The sequence below is a fragment of the Glandiceps talaboti genome, chromosome 6 (assembly GCF_964340395.1).
Source record: "Glandiceps talaboti chromosome 6, keGlaTala1.1, whole genome shotgun sequence".
Taxonomy (NCBI): Eukaryota; Metazoa; Hemichordata; class Enteropneusta; family Spengelidae; genus Glandiceps; species Glandiceps talaboti.
In genome coordinates, this window is record NC_135554.1 from 19870872 (window position 1) to 19892439 (window position 21568).

A 21568-nucleotide genomic window follows, 5' to 3' on the forward strand; every position below is an offset into this window, starting at 1 on the left:
ACTTTTTACAGAGCACCTCATCTCCAGTTCAAGAAGAAGCAGTCAGTGTACCAACCATGTCATTGAACTATTTAATATCCAGGTTGTACAAATGTTACGCTCTATCAAGCTTATGATTAAAAGTGGTATTTGTTATGTTTCAGTCAATACAATATGTACTCTTCAAGTTCAGATAAAACAACACAAAACAAAAGTAAAAGAAGCATAGACAAATGTTCCAATCCCCTCTATACAAAGATGAGGTCGATCTTATCCTATCATTAAGCTTAGGGGACCACCTTGCCAAGAAAGTAATTTGTACAAAACCTGCATCATACGACCTCTCTACAAAAGTGTAATGAATAATGGCAAACCTGGCTTTAATATAGAAGAGGTCTGCTGTGTACTAGAGCAAGGCATTATGGGAAATTAACAAATGTTAGGAGCTCCACAACTCTAGGAACAATACCAACACAATGCTGTGGTCAGCTATGGGAACAAAAATAAGTTGCACAATACACTGAATTGGTGAAATTTGATTGTTGTGGCTCACCCTAAGCATCAAGAAATACAGCTGAAACCAGCCTCACCTTTGCTCCCCTTTTTAAAGTTGTACTTGAATGCAATAGGCGCCAATATTCACATCATTATATCTACCTAATCAGATTTTACTGCTTCAAATATATTAGGCAGCCACTCATCTCAACTCAAAGCAATAATTTCCTCACTCAACATGCACTGCCAGCCTTGACAGAATAGATTTGTCATTAAAAATTTAATCACTTTAGATTGGAGGAATCAGAACTTACAGAATCTAATTCTTAACCTGATACACATCCAACCTCGCAATATCGAATAAAGACATCACTGGGTATGGAAATGACTGGACTGGTTTGTGTTCACGACTAGCACACGTTATCACGGTGACGAATCCCTTTGTTGTATGCTGACAAAATCATGATAATTCATACAAAATACTAACACAGATTCTGTCATTATTGGACATTTGTCAGTTTACCTTTCAACATAGATTCTTTTATCGAACAGTTGCTATGTGTGTACTTTATCTAAGCTTGAAGGATAACATGTAAAATCTCAACAAACAAGATATGGTTCCTAAGTCTGGGAACCAGAAAACGTCTTGACAACCTAAAGTTACAAAATAGCAAAAAAATGTTGCCTACTGGTAATAATTTTACTTTGTAAGTAAAATTTACACAATCTCAGTAAAACATGATATGGTTAAAGTGAAGTGAACTAGAAAATGTTTTGACAACTTCAACTACAAAATAGCAATAATGGTTGTCTATTGGTATTAATGTTACTGTTGCAGTACATTAGTTACAAAATATGTCTGCCATTTTCAACAGAGCCTATAAAATTACAAAAAATATTATCTGTCCATATCATTTGCAGATTGTTAAAAGTGTAATGTAGTAAATTTTAAATTTCTTATCTATAAAATCCAAATTATTCTTAGTATACAAGAAGATAGCTTTTCTTTCAACAATTTCAGTCTAATTTTTCTGTGGTGTACGGTATGAAGGATATTTTGTTCAATGACTGAAAGACTGACCAACCATTTTGATAATTCTGAAATTTGTACAAAGGCATGACCTTACAAATTGCACAGAAATGATAATCATTAGAAATATCATCACTGCATGGACCTAATTTGCATATGAACTTTGACCTTTCTTTGTGATTCAAATTAACAGTCTGAGAATGATTGACAGTTATATAGATTAGTGACTAGATTCTGACTATTGTCACCACTAATACGTGCTGAAGCTTTGTGTAACCATATCACATTTCATTCTGGATAAAACGAACATATGTATCCTGTACACGGATGCCTATCAATCAAAAAACAGGAATACCAAATAAAAAAGCTGTCGTAATTACACATCTGTTAGCCATAAATGAGATGATTTTATAGTATACAAGTCAATCTTCTATATGTTGTCCAATAATTACACAATTTGAAATTTACGAATTGGGAATGTAATTTGGAGCATAATTTTCCGGCTATTATCCAATATGTTATTGTAGAGAGAATCAATAGACTATTGCACATTTTATATCTCGATTCATAAAAGCATAATAGAACAGCATGTATACCAGGCTAATGTGATTCATGAAATAATATATCGTGGGCAAACTGACCGACATAAAATGTAATCAAAATGGAATCATGAAATGCAAACAGAAAATACAATGTTGTAACAGAGACTCTAGAAATCTGGACTCAAATTACATATATGCAATTATTATTCTAGATGTTGTGTGTATTATATAATTACCAATGTGATCAATTTCAAACAGAATATGAGATACTTCTGAAACCCACATCACTAGCATCATGACACAGAGTCAGTATCCATGGTAACAGCATCCAAGATAAATCAAGGTACAAATTCCAACCCTCCACAGTTTTTTCATGATGCACATTCTTCAAGGATTTTGAACCAAATGATGAGCTTTTCTGATGTTCTACACTTAAATCTTGATTTCGTGGTCAGGTAACCAAATAAACATTACAAAACTTTTCACAAAACTCTGTGATTGGTAAAAGTTGCCTATTACAAACCCCAGTCCTTCAGCTATACAGCAGAACACATTTGACAATGATAATTTGTCAGCAGTTCTGCATCCTGGTGAAACAACAGGACTCTTTCTGGTACACTATACAAGACACCATCATATTCATAATTTTCATAAATATTATCAATTATTAGTTATCATTTTTTGATATGTCAATATGCTGTATGGTGAGTCCTTGCATCTAATATCAGTTTACAATCTCTCTACCCTTCGATTTTTACTTTCACAGGAGCTTTGTACCTATACCCTCCTTACAAGATATACATAATTCAAATGACAAATATGACAACCTCTTATTAGCTGTTCAACAGTTTTAAGAGTACCACATTAAAGTTAAAGCTGTGACCTTTGCGGCCACAACACATCATTGATATTGTTAAATTCAGAACACTCATAAACCTAGTAGTGTTGAATACATAAAGTCATGACATATTATCCCACTCAACACACTACATGTTACTGTTAGCCATGACTGCCAAAATGGCCCTATAGGGACATCTACAAAAGATATATGTTTTGACAAGTGCCCACATAATTGTCAAGTGTGCACAAAGCTTGTCTTTTGAATGGGAACCCAATAAATGAGACATTAAATGTGTCACAAGATCCAATTATAAAACACATCAGTTTGTAATTGATAGTGGTAATATAAAACAGTTGTTGTGAATTATAAAGTCACACCATATACATTATACATATATCAACATCCAACCTCTGCCTGATCTGACCTTTTATTTCACACTTCCCTCATCGATCACATTCATAATATAATTAAAGTTACTATAATATATGTTTAAACTCCGGTATCACGAGTAAACCAAATTAAAAATACTGGTAGTAGTAAAATATATATGAATGAACAAGTATATCAGAAAGGCGCAAACAAAAATAGAACTGCGATGTTTAGAAATCGGTGTACTAATAGCTACAAAGCATACTGAACTCTATAGCCCTATCAATGTTAGACTGTCGACAGTTGTTCGTTCAATTCTACCAGGGTAAATCCTGCATATAAGTTAAGCTGAAGTTTATTTATTTTCTACAGCACCTTTTCTATTCATTAACATTCAAAAGCGCTGTACATACAATAAATTTAAAAGCATGGTAAAACAATCAAACGAATAGAATTAAAAACAACAAACTGGTTACAATAATTACAAGAAAAAAGGGCTAGTGACAACTTAATTTACAGATGATATAGTAACATAAATTTAACATCTGGGATGTATGTACCATACACTGTATAGTAATTAGTAGGAAGGCAATTTTGTTTATTACCTCATTAAGCTAATATTTAAGAAATTAAAATTTGAATAATGCAGCTGATCATGTAAGGATATATAGTTGCTTCTAATTAGTTTCAATGTTATGAAAGCGACATTTAAAAGTATCATAGTCCTAGTAGTATAGGGTACAAAATTAGGATTTGAGGTAACTTAATCAAAGATATAGTTTAGATATTAGGACATAAAGAAAAGAGAGCTAATTGATGGTAAACTTGTACTGTACAGTAGTATTTAGTAATGTTATTATCGTCATCACTGTAATATGAAACTTTGACATTGTTATCACTGTTGTTGTCATTAGCAACATCATCATTATCATTATTGTCATCGTCGTTAGCATCATCCGTGCTGTCGTCATCTTGATCATCATCATCGTCATTGTGGTCGTTATCGTCATCATTATTATAATCATCGTCATCATCATCATCACCACCACCACCATCATCATTGTGTCATCATCATCATCGTTGTCATCATCATCATCATCATCATCATCATCATCATCATCATCATCATCATCATCATCATCATCATTAATGTCATTATAATATTCAACATTTCATATTATCAAATTAATATTAATTTCCCCTGTCAGTTTGAATTTTTAATCACTAGAATGACTGTAATTGGACAATCTGGATAAAGCTAACTGACCAAGCAAACTTTCTTTCTGCACCCTGCCATACCCTAGAAGTATATATACATCAAGGAAAACATTGTGTATTATCTGTAACCTGAGCCTAGTTCAAACCACAGGCCATATATGATGCATTTTTTTTTTTACATATTTAAACATGGCACAATGATGAGGACTTAATTGTCATTTCACTCTTTATAAAGTTCAGTGTTGTTCGCAAGTGATGACTATACATTGTATAGTGCCTGTCACATTTCACTAGTTCCGTGCCAGCGTTTCTACACAGTGACTCAACTTGCTAAATTTGCAAAATGTGAAAAAAAGTTTGTCAAAAGAATTTTTTTTTCAAGAATCACAACAACAAAAACCTGACCTACTTTGTAACTTGCCCTATTTTCTGAGGGCATACTATTAGAAACTATCAATTTATTTATATTTTTGCCAAATTTAAAAAAAAAAAAATATTTCTTAGTATTTGGTATGTAAATCTGTTCGAATTTTTCCAATTTCTGCATTTCGAACTCTCTTCCAATGTTACTTGCAATTTGCATATATATGAAACCATGAATGTATGACCTGTGAATGATTCCGTCCGTCCATCCATCCTCTCAATTACACAGCTTCTAAAATCTCTTAGAAAAATAAAGCGATGACATATGTTGCTGTAACACAGTATCTAGAAACCATAAGAATGGTGTCACCATTCTGGTATCTGTATCTATGCAGTCAGTGAGGAGAACTGCATGTATGTAAACAAATGATATACATAAATTATCAGATATTCTGTGTGCAGGGTGATGATGTCAAATCACTATTAATCATATAGAAGTATAAAAGTGTGTACACCTATCAGTAAACCCAGTCTTTTTAATTACATTTTATCATCATTTTTTTTTTTTTTTTTTTTAGAATATCTAAGGGTTGAGTCTTATTTTAGCAGTTGATCTTGAACTAGTCATCGATAAAACTCTGACACATTGAATGTTGCAAAAAAATGTATACCAGTATAATTACTAGCAGTTGACCTGGTATCCAAAAACAATTGAAATAAAACGTCGATTCCCAGACAGTTGTTTTTGTATTCACCGGGAGGAAATGAAATGTCCTGTACTTAGTACGAATGAAACCAGGAACAACTACCAGGAACAGATCATAAAAATAACTACTTCAACGGTATATATTTATACAGTATATACATGAACCAAAATGGTGTGTCTGTTGATAATAAATAACTTTGCGTGTTATATTTCGGAGTAGAAGTGTTATGTGTGTCAAATCTCACCCTGATCATTTCAACTTTGCTATTTACACATCACATGTGATTTCACAGGGTGCTGACACACAGCATTCCAAAATGACTGCAATGTATACACATATTGTACATAGACACAAAGCTAACAAATATGGGTAACAGCCATGTATAAACATACCGGAATGTTGGCTTCTTCACTTCTGGAATGGGAATACTATATGTTTTCCTCCGAGGAGATGTCATTCTACTAGCCACAAGAGCATGGAATAGTCCATGTAACAATGTTTTTGTATGATGATATGAGTAGGACACGTCAATGTCTGAAGCCCATCATGTCATCGGCTGTGTCAACTGAAGCCCTCTCAACCTTTGTACCAGCCCAACTAGTTTTAGAGTGTATTTAAAATACATATACATATGCATACATGTTGCCGCCTACACAATCTTGTCACATGGTGATCACATGACCCCTACCAAGCCAACACATATTGTGTGCAGTTGTCATGGCAACTGTGAAAATATATACCTCCACTTCAGATATTGATTGGCACATGACAGTGTTCTTGCCTGGGCATGTCCTTTGATGCAGTTACAATGAATTGATGACAGCTTGCTGCAGTTGTAGGGGTGTTGAAAAAACTGACTTTCTGAGGTATGAAGTAATATTTCATTTATTTTTCCAGAAAAAAAGGCACAAATAAATTTTCTGAGGTAGGTATCATTTCTCATCCATCAAATACATTTTTTTTTTTGGCATCAAAATTTCCATGGTTTTTTACTTTGCCATATGAAGCAACAATGAGTATTTGAAGTTTATCACACATCATTATCATAAATGGATTTGTCATCCTATATTCCCACTTCTCAAGTTCAACGACACTGACGCTGGACATGCAATTTGTTGCATTTCATTACACAAAAGCAATTCATCATCCTACCTATATACCTGCTGCTGAAAGCAATTACATTAACATCCAGAAATTGTTGCTTGCCTGGGGCTTGAAATTACACTGTTACAGTTAAATTGTTATTCTGTTACTCTCGCACCATACTGAATGGACTCTCCAACTACATGTACTATTACTAGATATCATTCCCCAATATTTTTTCTTCGTTCTGCCAAGGAAAATATGAGTGACCTATTATAAAGGGGCCCTTGTCACTACGAGCTGTTAGACAAATAGTGAGAACCCTTAGGTCATGAGTATTTTCTGGCTGAATGAAGCAAAATATTGGGGAATAATATAATTATACCATCGTCTGGATATAAAAAAAAAAGAAATCGGGGAAAGTGCGCTATGGCAATTTTGAATGTTTTGACTCATATTTTGAACACAGCAGAACCAATGACGTAGACACACGTTGTCGTGACATAGACGTGCATTGTCGTGATGTAGAATGACTGGAGTATATAATATATTCCATATTTTTAGTTGAACCTGGCTCGTGCATGATGTCATCAAATTGACAAATACCATTTCACCATGACAAGTATAGCAAACTTACAGTAAGGTCGAAATTAATTAATTATTGCTATAGTTTGTGAAATTTGTAAGATGCTACAGGTATAGACTAGAATAATAAAAGACTGGTCTCAGCCAAGACACACATGTAAAATTAGCCTTCAAATAAAATGCAAAAAATTATTATGATTCTGTTCTCTAAAATTCAATGTCTATCTACTACGACCTGAAGGAAAAGTATGGAGCTCAATTAGTCTGGAAATTATGTACGAGGTTTGACATTATTCTATATACATAAATATGATAAAGCTTTACTAGATCTAACTAGAACATTTTTTTTTAAATGACTTACTAATGTAATATTTTACACTCTGAAGAATATTAAACCACCTGTAGGTGAATATATTTGTGTAGCTGTACACATATTGGACAATAAATAACATAACTCTGACTTCTGTGTGGAAGATCAGCTGCACCATAAAATCAGCACCCCCTTCATGAGACATGATTTCAACCTATCGCTATACTACTTACAGATACAATCAACATGTAATTAACATGTATAATATCTAATTAGTAGTACTAATTAGTAATTACTATCTGAACAATTCTAATTAGTATCTGACCAAGTTTCATTCAATGTACTGTTGGTTGGTTGGTTGGTTGTCTCATTGAAAAAATAATACTCCCAGTTATACACTATACAGCTGAGGGCAGTTTTTTAATTGAGTAATTTACATATACAACACATCTATATCATATATACAAACTGATGTACTGGTAGATATCAAAACAAAATCTCATTAGCTTTGCATTAACACGTCAACAAAATGTTAGCCTAATATGTGATCGATGAGGGGGCACACAGTACAGGGATATTCGATTACAATTATGCAGTAGATATCGGTAGTTGTATACAAAACAACCCATGTTTTAGCTATATGAAGCCCAGAGGACTGTGAAAGGGTCTAATTATGTATATAAATTGATGTACTGATTGATATCAAAAAACAAAATCTCAGTATGAAACGTAAGCTTGGTGGCATACTAAACTATATATATATATATGTGTAAACAAGCTTTGCTATTTCTAAATACCTGCTTTAACATAATATTACACTTTACATGTTAAATATTTAAAAGTTTACAATAAAGTTAAGTGACCTCATAATACTGCCATAAACATAAAATTTGCTGTGGTCACAAATTGTTTCAAATTAATTAGGTAATTAATCTGAGGCAAATGATGGCAATTAAAAACTAGTACTTTGTATTATAAATATTGGTTGGTCTCACCTTAGAAAGCTGGACACTGGCAAATGAAGTCTTGGACAAGAATACATACAGCCACAAGTACAAAGACACATACCAGTTTCAAATTCCGTCAGTGCTTTTATGACTCGTGTGAATGTCTATATACTGATGGCGTAAAGTGAGTGTGTTCCTATATATTCTATTCGAGTGTCTGATTAATTGTTTACGACCAGCATCACAAGGCCTTCACTATTCTGACGTCTGACTTGGCGTGATTTCGTTAAACAGATTTCTGCTGCCTTATTTGGTGGCTACTGATGCAATGTACATGCCGTAACCATAGAAACTAATAAACTTTCTCTACATCACTGAAGTCGATGCCAGAATTGGAAGTGTAGGCCTATTTCTCAACCACGATAATGAATCAAATTAAAGATATGGTGAAGCTTTTGCTGGTAAACAAGAGTATCGGGTATTTTGTGATTTTGAATGCATGCTTTTTAATAGTCATTGATTTTTTAGAGGTGACCTTCTAAAATAAGTCTGTTTTCCCCTGGCTGTATCCTTTACATTGAGTGAAAACTTGAGATGGTTTTCAGCGAACTTTTATGGTTGTATATTGTGCTTATGCATATTGCATTACTACAGATTAATAGCTAAGTACCGGAGAAGACCCAGACTACAGAATATTCTCAAAACAAATTCTTCAGAAGAAGTAACTTCACCTACTGTCAATCATGTGAGTCAAAATACATCAAATAAATCCAGCACCAGATATTTGGGTAGAATCAGTGCACTACGGGGACAAATTTCCCTAAAAATCAAAGTACATCAAATTGCTTCAAAATTTGCCAAATGAAAGCTGGTTCCCAGTCCTTTTGAAATAATAAAAGAAATTTGGGGTTTCACAGTCTTGTTTTCAAGAAAATTGTCAATCTTTTATTTTTACAAAGTTAGCACTATGACAGTATTTGGTACCCTGAAAGATCCTATCATTGTTTCCTCTGTAATCATGGGTATAGTGAGTGGTTAGGCGTAAAAACAAAAAATTGTGTGGTTCCGATTACATTCAATTTTAGAATAGGTGGGGTAGGTAGATATTTGAGCAATGCACATTTGCACATGAGCAACAAAATATAAATGTACCAGTCCTGTCAATGTTAGATTAGTCAAGTGCTCTATGTTCAATAATATAATTTCCTTTGTTTTATTTTTTCCTCACACCTTACTTCTGTATTGCTCTTTTGTTGTTGTTGAGATAATTAGAGATAATAAGTTGTATTAAATTATTATTTTTGTATAATGTTTTGTTTTTAAGTTCAAAAGACAGGATTTTTACCAAAGTGTAAAAGTTAGTTGAAAACATGTTGGTAAAAATCTTCCTTCCTTCAGCTGTTCAGTGCCAGCGTGTTGTATTGGTACATGGTACAGAAAGATATAAATTTCAGTTTAACAAAATTTCTCCCATCCATTAATTACTGAAGTTATGAAACCTCCGTAAAAACTTGTCCGTGCTCAGACAGTGTTACCCTTTTTAATTCTCTCTTGATAAAAAAACTCTTTAAAAACACATTTGTGAGGAGTACTTTTGATGCCAATCTGCAGTCACTTGATATAATCATGATAATGGCAGATTAAACAGACAAGTACAAGCTCTGTTTGACCTTACATTGCCAGTTGACCTCTCCAATGTATACACCATGGCTCGCCAAAAAACATGACTGACGATAAACAAAGATTACTGAGTACACTTACTACGCCACTGATGTGAGTGACAACTCATCTTGATAACAATTAACACGAAGGAATTTTGAAGAGTAATATTACTATGACACAAAACTTTACTTTATAAAAATAGTAACCTTTTGTGGCAGCTGAAGTGTGCTGAATACGTGTATCCTCTATACGACACGTGTGTACATATATGGCAAGCTGTCGTGATCTGATACTCAAAGCATCTGTGTCATGCAACATATGCTATGTGGGTTCGCTCTACGCCTACCAGTACCACTCCATAGTGTTCATTTTACTTCTTTTATGTTCAAAGTATAATAGCTAGCAGTTTCAGACCATATTTTTTGAGGGCACAATTATGTTATTCATGACCAGTCTGATATGTTTGTGTCATTATGGCAACATATGCTATGTAGGTGGGTTGATTTTTTTCGCGATAAGCTTTTCCTACTGACCATATTTCATGTACCATTCATTTCACAGGTTTTTTTTGTGTTGGCATGCCTTCAGTTTTTATAACTACATTGTTTGAAAATGTTGTAAATTGATCATTGTATCTGATTTCGGCAACATATGTGAGGACAGTACAATATATTTACTCTGGAATGGTAAATTAGAACTGATTGCGACATTTCAATCCATCCACATTTACCACCATGCAACCATGCTGTTTGAGGTCCATGGTAGAATAGTCTATATCATAGTGTTATCCTTAATCGAATCTCAAAATCTCTCTCTCGAGATGAGGTTAGAGATATGATTCAATACCACATTGTATCCAAACTATAGTGGACGGATCAAAACTTCGCATTCTATTCCAATTTACAAGTCTCTAAGTAACTATATATCGCTTTCCTATTAATTCTTGGAATCATTCAACAAATATATTTTCCAACATATGTTAGATGAGACTCTTTCACCCACTCTATCATTTAGAATTATCGTAATCAAAAGTAATTTTTTTTTTTATCTTGGACATAATTCTTCAGTAAATCAGAGTTTTCAAACAAACCATTAAAATACGGAGTAGCCAAATTGCTGCCATATTTCATTGTATTGGTAACTTATAATACAGGTGAATTTAACAGTGTGGAAATGTACGGTTAACTGAATTTTTTTTTGTTGAAATAGATGATATTTTAATATCTAAATTAACTTTGTGATTGACTGTTACAGTGTTAGCGTGTATGTGATGGACAGTACATGTCCCGACTTAATTCTTTGCTATGAGTTTAGTAGGTAAATGCTGAGTATCCGAAATTTTTAAATGCATGGCTGGTTAAGCCACAGAGGAAGTCATGAATTGCCTGGTACAATGCATGCAATGCTTCATACAATGGACACGTTGCATAATTCATGACTTTTGTAAGGAAAAGCTGCAGACAGCTTTCCGGTCGCTGTTAACCCCTTTTAAAATCATTTCATCATTTGTTTTCTGGAAGGTCACCATAAACACTTTAAGACAGGCCATCAGCAGAGCTGTGGGCCATCACCTAAATCTGTGTTTCTCAGTTTACTTAACTCGCCCAGATTATCATAATTTCAATGTAGAGACTGTGACATGTCACCAGTGGCTTAAGTAGTAACACTTCCTGAGGCATAGTCTGTGTTTCATGTTGTTTAGGTTATCACCTCTGCACTCACTAATGTCAATGGGGTGGCCACGGTACCCTGTCATGTACATGTATTACACACTGCTGCTGACGACTACATTGTGGTTCAACAGATAAACATCATGTCACGTAGGGTGTGGAAGGGCAGAAAAACCGATTAATAACAAGTATGTTAGCAAGGCAGAAACAACTAGCCTCACTGCCGGTATTACGTGAATGTTGCTATGGTGATAACATGGTGGCTTATGCGTAGTTTTATACACATTGCGTTTTTAAGGCTCGTTAGTGTCTTCATGACCTTCGTAATGACCACACGGTTTTTGAACCACATTCATTAGACAAAACATTAAACTACACGGTGTAGACGTCACAGGATTAAGCTTTTGATCTTTAAATGACGGATTCTAAATTAAAAAGTACTGACGTTTCAGATTTTCACTACAATAATCATCTGTGAGTGCATTGGGAATAGACTCCCAACGCAAAAAAATCTATGAATCATACAAGAATGTGGCCTACTACGACTCAAATATATCTATCACTAAACATTAGACACTTACCAATGCAAATTATTTGTTGAAAAAAATGTCTTTTCCAACAATCTGTCAGGTATGATACTGTGTACAGTTCAAAACAAAGATAATAGTAAGAATAGAATAGAATAGAATAGAATCTTTATTGCATCCGTTAAGAAAACTACATTTCTTCATTGGATTTTCTGCAATAATTGGTGCTATTAAAACAAACTAGTAAATAAACTACAGTCAGCGCTATAAGTATGTCTTTGATCAGAGTTAAAAAGAGTACTAAATTTTGTTCCATTGTCTAGTTCTTTGAAATTACCTAGACCACTGATTGTACTTAGTCTGGTATACATTTGTTGTCTCTCAATGTTATAGTTGTTACATGTTGTGATGAAGTGACATTTCATCTTCTATCATATTGCAGGTGTTGCATAATCTGTTTTCTATCTCTGTTTTTGGTCTTTTATGTCTTCCAATTTCAATTTGTAGAACATGTGAGCTCATGCAGTCTAATTCAAACGAAACAGCCTCACTATTTCTTCACTATTTTTCATAATTTTAGGATAATTGGCTGTTGATATCTTATTGTATAACCTGTATTCCTTCTAGTGTATCACCCTACTATACTTTACATTCTAAACCGGATACAAAGTTAAGGAGTCGATGTTTATGAGCAATTTGACACTCAGTAAACTTTCATACATTAATAACCAGCAAGATGCCAGGATAAAAATACCATTTTGTGACTCAGTCACTTGAGCTACATGTACACACATAATTCTAATATTTTCCAAAAATAAACTTTTTGAAATACTGCTAAAATTTTATGAACGTAACAGTATTACTGTTACAGTAGTAATCATGTATACTGATATGATATGATATGATACATGATATATGATATGATATGATATAATATGATGAAATAAAATCTGATTTGATATATGATGTGATATATTATATGCTATAATATGCCATGATATGATATGATAATGATATTATGATATGATATGCTATGATGTGATTTGTTTCTGAAATTGAGATATTTAAATATCTGTAATTTAAATAAGATATGAATTTTGTTTTAAAATTACATAATTTTTTTTTTCAAATCCGTGTAACATACAGAAAGGAATATCATTACATTGGGCAAGAATTAATTTTACTTTATTTTGAAATGTGTGCGGTAAACCATACAATCATGTATGTATCTACTTTTCCAGAAGATAAAAAAGGAGAGGAGATTTCCTCTAATTTCAATACATTCTTGCAGGCCAGAGCGTCTTTTTCCATGGTCAAAACGAAAAATAACCAGGCAGTACCATGTGTTTTTAGGAAGGTGTTGTAGTAAACCTATGGTTTTATGACATTGACCTTCATTAACCCCTTCAATACTGAAAACATTCCCGCCAAAATTGTTTGGACAAAATTCTTGTTTTATGTAAGTTTTTGGCATATATCAACTTCATTTTAGACTGGAATTAAAGAAATGTTACTTCCTAATAAAGTAATATTATTGTAATTATGAAAATATTCATATAAATTGGGTCCCCATATTATTTAAAACTCGTCTCTAGTCATGAAAGGGTTAATATAACTGTCATGTATGATCAGAATTTCCAGTTTTAAAAGAAAAATGTTATTTACTAAAAGTTACACTCAGTTATTTCAACTAAAAACATTGAGAAACACAGAGAAAAGAAGTCTCCATATGTTTTACATTTTAGTTTGGTGTCTAATTTACTCATTTTTTTTCAATAAATGGAAAGTCCTACATGTAACATGGACATGATATTCCACACTAATTATGTTATAATTAAATTTTTAATCATTTCATTGAAGAAATTTTTTTTATTTTTGAAAATTGTCGTACGACAACTAATAAATGTTGTTTATCTGACTAGATGTACATGAAGCTTTGAACTTGACATTCACAAAATAGAGAGTATAGTATAGAGAGAGAGACTGGATATTCGATAGATTTCACTTACCAACATTGGGTTAGGAAGGTACCTATATCGTAGGACGGATACTGGAGATGGCCCATTCCGCAGTTCCACCACTGTTTATAACGTTCAGTGTTAAACAAAGTGAAGTTATTCTCGACTTTCGCCATTCAGAGAATTACTTATGGTCCATATAACTCAATATACTGTGTTACACACAACTTGTTTTTAGGATGAATTCATCAGCAAGACAAAAACTTATAAGACTGTGACTCAGTGATTTGACAATGTTGGCACAATGTTATGAATTGTGTACGCACGCAGCAAATACCAGTATGGTCTGTCAATCCCACATCCCGGCTGTATGAGGATTGCTAAACCCTTTATTTACGTCACTAACTATCTCACAGGTCAAAGTGCAATGGAGGGAAATCCTACCTACTCAGACTCTGACTCAGATCTTTAGTAGAATGTTCCATTAAATGGAACAGGGGTGATACAGGTATTGTTTGAGGGGATGATGATACACATATGCCAACAGTCTAAGTAATGGATATCTGAATACATACTGATTTTTTTTTCTGAAATGAAATGAAATGAAAAACAACTTCAACTCATGTCACGAATTTCAGGATAAATTTCTCCGTTTACGAGATATTTTAATGAACTTTAGAGTCAGTTTTGATCTTAACTAAGGTAATTTACTATCAGATTTCAAAAAGCTTAATTGGTAAATACTACACATGACATACTTGGTGATATTGGAACCTTCGCTGTTTATCACCTTCTATGTCATGCGTCATGTAACATGCAGTGTGATATCTGAAAAAACACATGACGACCAAACTAAACAAACCCAGTAAACAGAAGACCTGTGAAGGTTGCATAATAAATAGATAGATAGACAGACAGACGACCTTGCCTGAAAACAATACTGGGTTAATAGTATTTTTGTGACACATGGAATTGATAAGCTAACAAATTCAAAACATTGGTTTAAAAGCTGGTCAAAAGTTCTGAAACTGCCAAGCGTAATAAAAATTATCAACTAGGGGACTGACAACACATTACTCTAATTTCACAGCGAGACCGCTACCTTTGCATTCTATTCACACCTTTTAAAAATGATAACTACATGTTACAACCAAATTAGTCAATCGATTTAGAATCTACGTAATATATATAATATGACCCACTTCTAGCTTTTTAGGTTCGAGTTAACAACTACATGCTGATGTTTGGAAATCTCTTTTCATAATACTTCTAGTAATAATTGTTTTTTTTTATTATTGAGAAACATAAAAGCAATGTCATTATCACTAAATTTGAAAGACGTATACATACTGTGGTTATATATTATGGGATATACATACATGTCCTTTTTTCAAGTGCAAGTTCAACTAACCTAAAAGTTCATCAGATTATGTAATACGTAAACCAGTATTGTCCATGTATCACGTTACATATACAAAATATACCTGCAGCATTTGGTATTTCAGCTTCCATGCTTAATAGCCTAAAAAATGTAGAATTCATTGAATTCAAGGATAAACAGGTTAAAACATGAATAAAAATTAAAAGTACACAGATTATGTATTTGTTTTGACTGACTCGAAATTTCAGAAAATTATGAGTAAAATCATATGAACACTGTGTAGTATAGAAAAGAACCCACAGATTCTATCACACTCAAGCTGTGACGACAGAGATGGCATAAATATTATTAATATAAAGCCATTTCCTGTTGCCTTCACACGCCACCCACAATCATATTTTATAATTGATATCACTGTCTGTTTAAGATATTGCGACTATATACAGTGTAAGGACACTATTATAAAGTTCAGTAGCCAGTAAATAGTGGTGTTTCACTGTAACAGTAGCTTAGATATCACAGCAAAGTTTTCCTCTTTTTTTTTCTCCTCCATGCCAGTCGTATAACTATATAAGTTTAACATTTTTGTTGGTTGATCTTGACAAAGTCGTCTATAATTAAACCAAACACACAATTATGTGTACATGTACATCACCGATCACATAGTGAAAGATACTAAATTTTAAGAGTCAGGTCCCCTTTTTAAAAAAAAAGTATAACAATCTTGATAGTATTACATTTGAGACCAATAACTTTAGAGTGTTGTTGGATTCTTTCGACTTAGAAACTCTGTAGTAATAGTAAATTTTGATATACAAGTGTAAGTTCATAAGGTTGTCTGTGTATGTAATACAATGGTAAATGGGTCGGTGTATATATAGAATGGAATAGCAAGCAGAGAATCTTTATTGCATCTGGTTGGTATGGGGTGATGTTAGTGCTGGTCTACAAATTGTGGTTGGTATGGGGTGCTGTTAGTGCTAGCCTCAATGAGCCTACAAATGGCGAATTTAGTCTGGGAATAATTGAGCTTAGGGACCCATTTTTTTTTTTAAACGAGACCTCTAAATGAGGTAATGTGGTTGCATGCATGGTCACACCCCTATCTCAATGTAATGATTATAAGTGGCACCACCTGGTACTCAATTGCTTTATATAAATATATAGTTCATCACATGATCATCAATCCGTACTCAGTTCATTTTTCTCTCTCTCCGCGATCAAAGTAGAAATATCTGTTAAATATACCAGTTACCTCAGTGTACATGTATATGCGTAACCACTTTTATCAGGTTTTTCACTCTCACCTTTTCATACTTATAAAAGTTACGAAATGCAATTGTATATCTTGTTAGTAATTGTCACGAGTTTCCGGTGTCCTACATACCACGACACTAATCTGCACAGCTGTAATACAGTATTGTAAATATGAAATCTGAAACATTCAATTGACTATTAAAATATAATATAAATGTAGGGGTGGTTTGGAGAGCATATTGGTATAATGCTTGATTTTTTTATCAAAATTAGAACAAGTTTTACATCATGATATAATTTTGATATAACGCTCATAACATACCGGCTCCTCCATAGTACATGTACGTGGTAGTACGTGTGTGTTATCTCCTAACACTAGTTGGTGATTTACATCTGCATCATAGCTGAATCTGTGACACGTGCTACTGCAACAGATATCACATGAATTGAACACAATGTGTGGGCTGGTGATCATAGCTGTGGATTGAGTCGTTGCTTGGTCATAATCTTTTACTTATGAAATTATAAAAAATAAAATTTCAGTGAAATTTGATAATTTTTTTAACCTGGTACTAAATATGATCGATGTATTATAGACACATTATGATTGCACTGGTCTAAATTGACAGGATAGTAAATGTCAGCTAGGGTTTAAGTGTGAGCAGACTGCTTTGTCAAATTTTGTAATTATTAATCATCAAAAATAAAATAATTTTTTTGTATGTGAAATCTTTATCAAAATATTACACAACATGAATATGATCATCATCAAGACACATAGACTATGTGTAGGTAGATTTTTTTTTCATGTGTGAGTGAGTGTCTAGTTCAGGTAGTTATGTTTTCCATCTGGTCTCTGTGTTATTGGTTTCTTCCCATCAGATGTATAGCCATTACAGATTGGAAGAACAGTTTTATATTATCTTTTTAAGTTGAAGTCAGTTTCCGCATCCACTTTTTCTCACGAGTTCTCAATTTCATTTTATTTTTTTCTCAAATAACTAATATGTAAAAAAAAAAGGTTTAGGGTCGGCATTGAAAAACTAGGTGGGGTACATCAGGTAACTGGAACCAAACAATTTTTTTTTTTTTTTTAGGGCTAATAATAATTTTTTTGAAATTTTATCAAAATCATACATTGATAGACAGTGGACATGATCATGACATATATGCATACAATTTTACACTTTCACTGATCATCAATTCAATAGTTGGTTGGTCATATTTTTTGACATATTGAATTTAATATCAGTAATACTGTAAACCTCGATATTTTCGCTATGAGAACATTTTGTAATTTTACGCCAGTCTTCAGCTAGTTCTCAAAGATTAACTAATTTTGACTAATTACCAGACTGGTACATTGTGATCATGTAAGGTATTTTAGTCAGGATATATTTTTGTGTTTTTCTTTCTTTTGAAATAAGTGCAAATTAGTCTTTTATAGCGAAAATTTCCAGTTTTGTAGTAATAATCCATATTATATTATCAATACATTAAATATCAGATTATACTTATTAATCTATTAAGTTAAACCAACTTGCAAATGTGAGCTCAGGCTTCAAATGTGAGCTCGGACTTCAAATGTAAGCTCGGACTTCAAATGTGAGCTCGGACTTCAAATGTGAGCTCGGACTTCAAATGTGAGCTCGGGCTTCAAATGTGAGCTCGGGCTTCAAATGTGAGCTCGGGCTTCAAATGTGAGCTCGGGCTTCAAATGTGAGCTCGGGCTTCAAATGTGAGCTCGGGCTTCAAATGTGAGCTCGGGCTTCAAATGTGAGCTCGGGCTTCAAATGTGAGCTCGGGCTTCAAATGTGAGCTTGGGCTTCAAATGTGAGCTTGGGCTTCAAATGTGAGCTTGGGCTTGGTGTGTAGAGTCATCAATGTTTGTCGGCCATAAGTTTTACTTACTAAATAATTATTAATAATAGTATTTTTAGCAAAATTTTCATCAAATCTTACATCCATGTGACATGGTCAAGACTAGATCTGAATCAGATTACACAATCATCAATTAATCTATCAACGAACTAGCATATATGAGCATGGGCTTGGTGTGGAGTTGTTGGTTGGTCATATCTTTTACTTTATAATATTTTTTTTTACGAAATGTCATCATATCTTACTTCCATATTAAAGACATTATCAAGACTGTATGGAATTACATATCAATTGATCTATCAATGGACTAGAATATGAGAGCATGCCAAGGCTTGGTGTGGAGTTGTTGGTTTGTCATATCTATTAAGTTACCAAAATTTCATCAAATCTTAATCCGTATGACATGATCAAGACACAGAGAGATATCAGATTACATTTCCATTGATCTGTTAACCAACGAAATGAGAAGATCAGCCTATCAATATGATTACTTGACAATGGAATTAATCAAACACATAGGATTGAGTTGAAAGAAAAAACCCACATGGACGTCATTCATTGAATCATTACAATACTGGATGACGTCAAAACTTGGCCTTCTTTTATCTACCAGCTGTAGTGTCTTCTATAGTCTAGTACTGTCACTCACACTAAACTCATCACTTGGACTTTGTCCAGATGGAAATGATGTGAGTCATACTTGTATAATTTGTGACGATTTCAATCATCAACGAAATGTCAAGTTTTATAGGCTAAAACAATCATTTTGTGATTTTTGTTGTTATTCTGAACAGATTTGTACAGTTTTTCCAATAATGACTAACATTCACAGTGTGTACCACGGTTTTGAAATCTCTACCTGCACTGGTCAAAAATTAACGTGCATAGTAGCACATGTGTACTCATCCGGGTATTTTGACTACTAAGCACTCTTTGTTTTCAGGAATTCACATAGGGAAATTATAGCTGACAACTTGCACGTTCCTAGGTTTCTTGTTATTACTTTTCTTTCTGTAAGATTTTACAAACATCCGTGTCTGAAATTTTGAAGATTACAATATTTTGTTCTAGTTTTCAAAACATCCTTGAACATTACAAGTACATGCAAATAAACATGTCAAGATTTACAATTTTAATTAAAGAATTTGAATCCTCGCGTCTACTTAGAACCTGATACCTGTACACTGGCACAGTTCCAAGGCAGTGCTGAAATTTGAATGATGGTGTCGGCTAACACACTCACTACAAAGTATACAGTGGTAAATTAAGGCAGGTCTCGTATCTTTTAGTGATAGCAATCTGTATACCTTTGACGTCAGCAGCCATGACAGATGACTAAATTTCAATCAATTGCTGATACTCGGTGTAAGATTATACAGTAACCTGGCACATTCACATTTCAACTTCGTGGTACGTACTTCTCAAGTTAATGATCTTTTGACACAAAGTTTTGAGTTGAGGGGTGGGGTCTTACTATCAGTAATGATACATGTATGGTATACATAATAGTCTGGATACCATAATATAATGTGGGCTCTACTTTGAAAGAGATCTGAAAGATTCGATGAGGAATATAGCACTCGTCTAGTCGATCTAATAATACCCGGAAAGGGCTACTCAAAAGTTTCCCAACCCAACATCACGAACATTGCATTTATGGCTTTCAAGAACATTCAAGAACTACATCAAATTGCCCAAACCGGAAGACACATGTCAGATCTTTCCAAATGTATAGGTGGCAATTAGGAGTTCTATATCCTAAAATGTGAAACACAGTATATGTAATTTTATCGTCTCCAAACTTCAGGGAAATATGGACTGAAAACAATTACCAGATTAGTGGAAGTTGAATGTGCTAAATGAATTTGCAACCACAAATGTTGCATAGACAACTGTATACAATTTAGTACCGTCCGTTATTTGGCAAATTTGTAAAAGTATTTTCCTAACATCTGAACCATCTTAAAATTTTCAGCGACCTATCATTATTCTACCATTTAAAAGTGAGAAAAATGTTTTCAAAAAACCTGTAAACTGGTGAGATTTATCTGATTCAGTGCTCTGTCAGACCAAGATAAGTTGAAATAACTTTTTACTGATAATTTTGTGAAAAAAACAGCGAAATTTATAGACAAGGTCTTCCTTAGGAGGAAAACCAGGTTATACAGACCTAGCTAGTTATGTATAATTTATTTATTTAACCTTTGACTTGTTATATGTTTTGCATTTATTTTTTTAATACTCTGTATTTTTCTTTAAGGTCACGTTTAAAGTGACTTGAAAGTCGATTGGGTAGCGGGAGGTTTCATATTCACTTTCTTGTGAGATCGTACTACAGAGATGTAATTCAATACCTCATGTCAGTATAATAAACAAATTACTTACTTACTATCTGACTAGGAGATCGATGTCCCGGAGTACAAATCAGACGGAGTTATGGGACAAGTATTATACAGTGATACATACTAGATATATGATTTATACAATTTGCATAAATGACATATGTATATTAACTTATATTACCCTTCACAGAAATTCGGTATATTAAATATGAATTTATCATACTTTGCGCATATTAAGAACAGAAAGCATTGTAGAAACCATACAATAAAAGTTATACACTTCATAATTTGTGACCCATGCATGCACCGTGTATACCTGTATCAATATGGCCAGCTGCATATCTGATATCCTCTGCGTTTACATTTCATATGACCTTTGCCAGTCAGTGACCTTTGAATACTGACCTACTTTAAGACCCAA

The 21568-nt window shown here is 33.5% G+C and overlaps 1 protein-coding gene across 4 annotated transcripts in view; it reads right to left on the minus strand.

Moving 5' to 3' along the window:
• LOC144436742 (3',5'-cyclic-AMP phosphodiesterase 4D-like) overlaps positions 1 to 21568 on the minus strand; it is a 64600-nt gene that overhangs the window by 10503 nt on the left and 32529 nt on the right. Inside the window, exon 1 of one of the 4 annotated variants that reach the window (XM_078125596.1) lies at positions 14338 to 14676. The exons of 1 other annotated variant lie outside the window; for it this stretch is intronic. In XM_078125596.1, the coding sequence (XP_077981722.1) occupies positions 14338 to 14462 (125 nt within the window). In that variant the 5' untranslated portion in view covers positions 14463 to 14676. Of the gene's footprint in view, positions 1 to 5936; positions 6105 to 8517; positions 8616 to 14337; positions 14677 to 21568 lie in introns of those variants that run through there. 2 more of the 4 variants (XM_078125597.1, XM_078125598.1) reach the window with 2 other exon arrangements.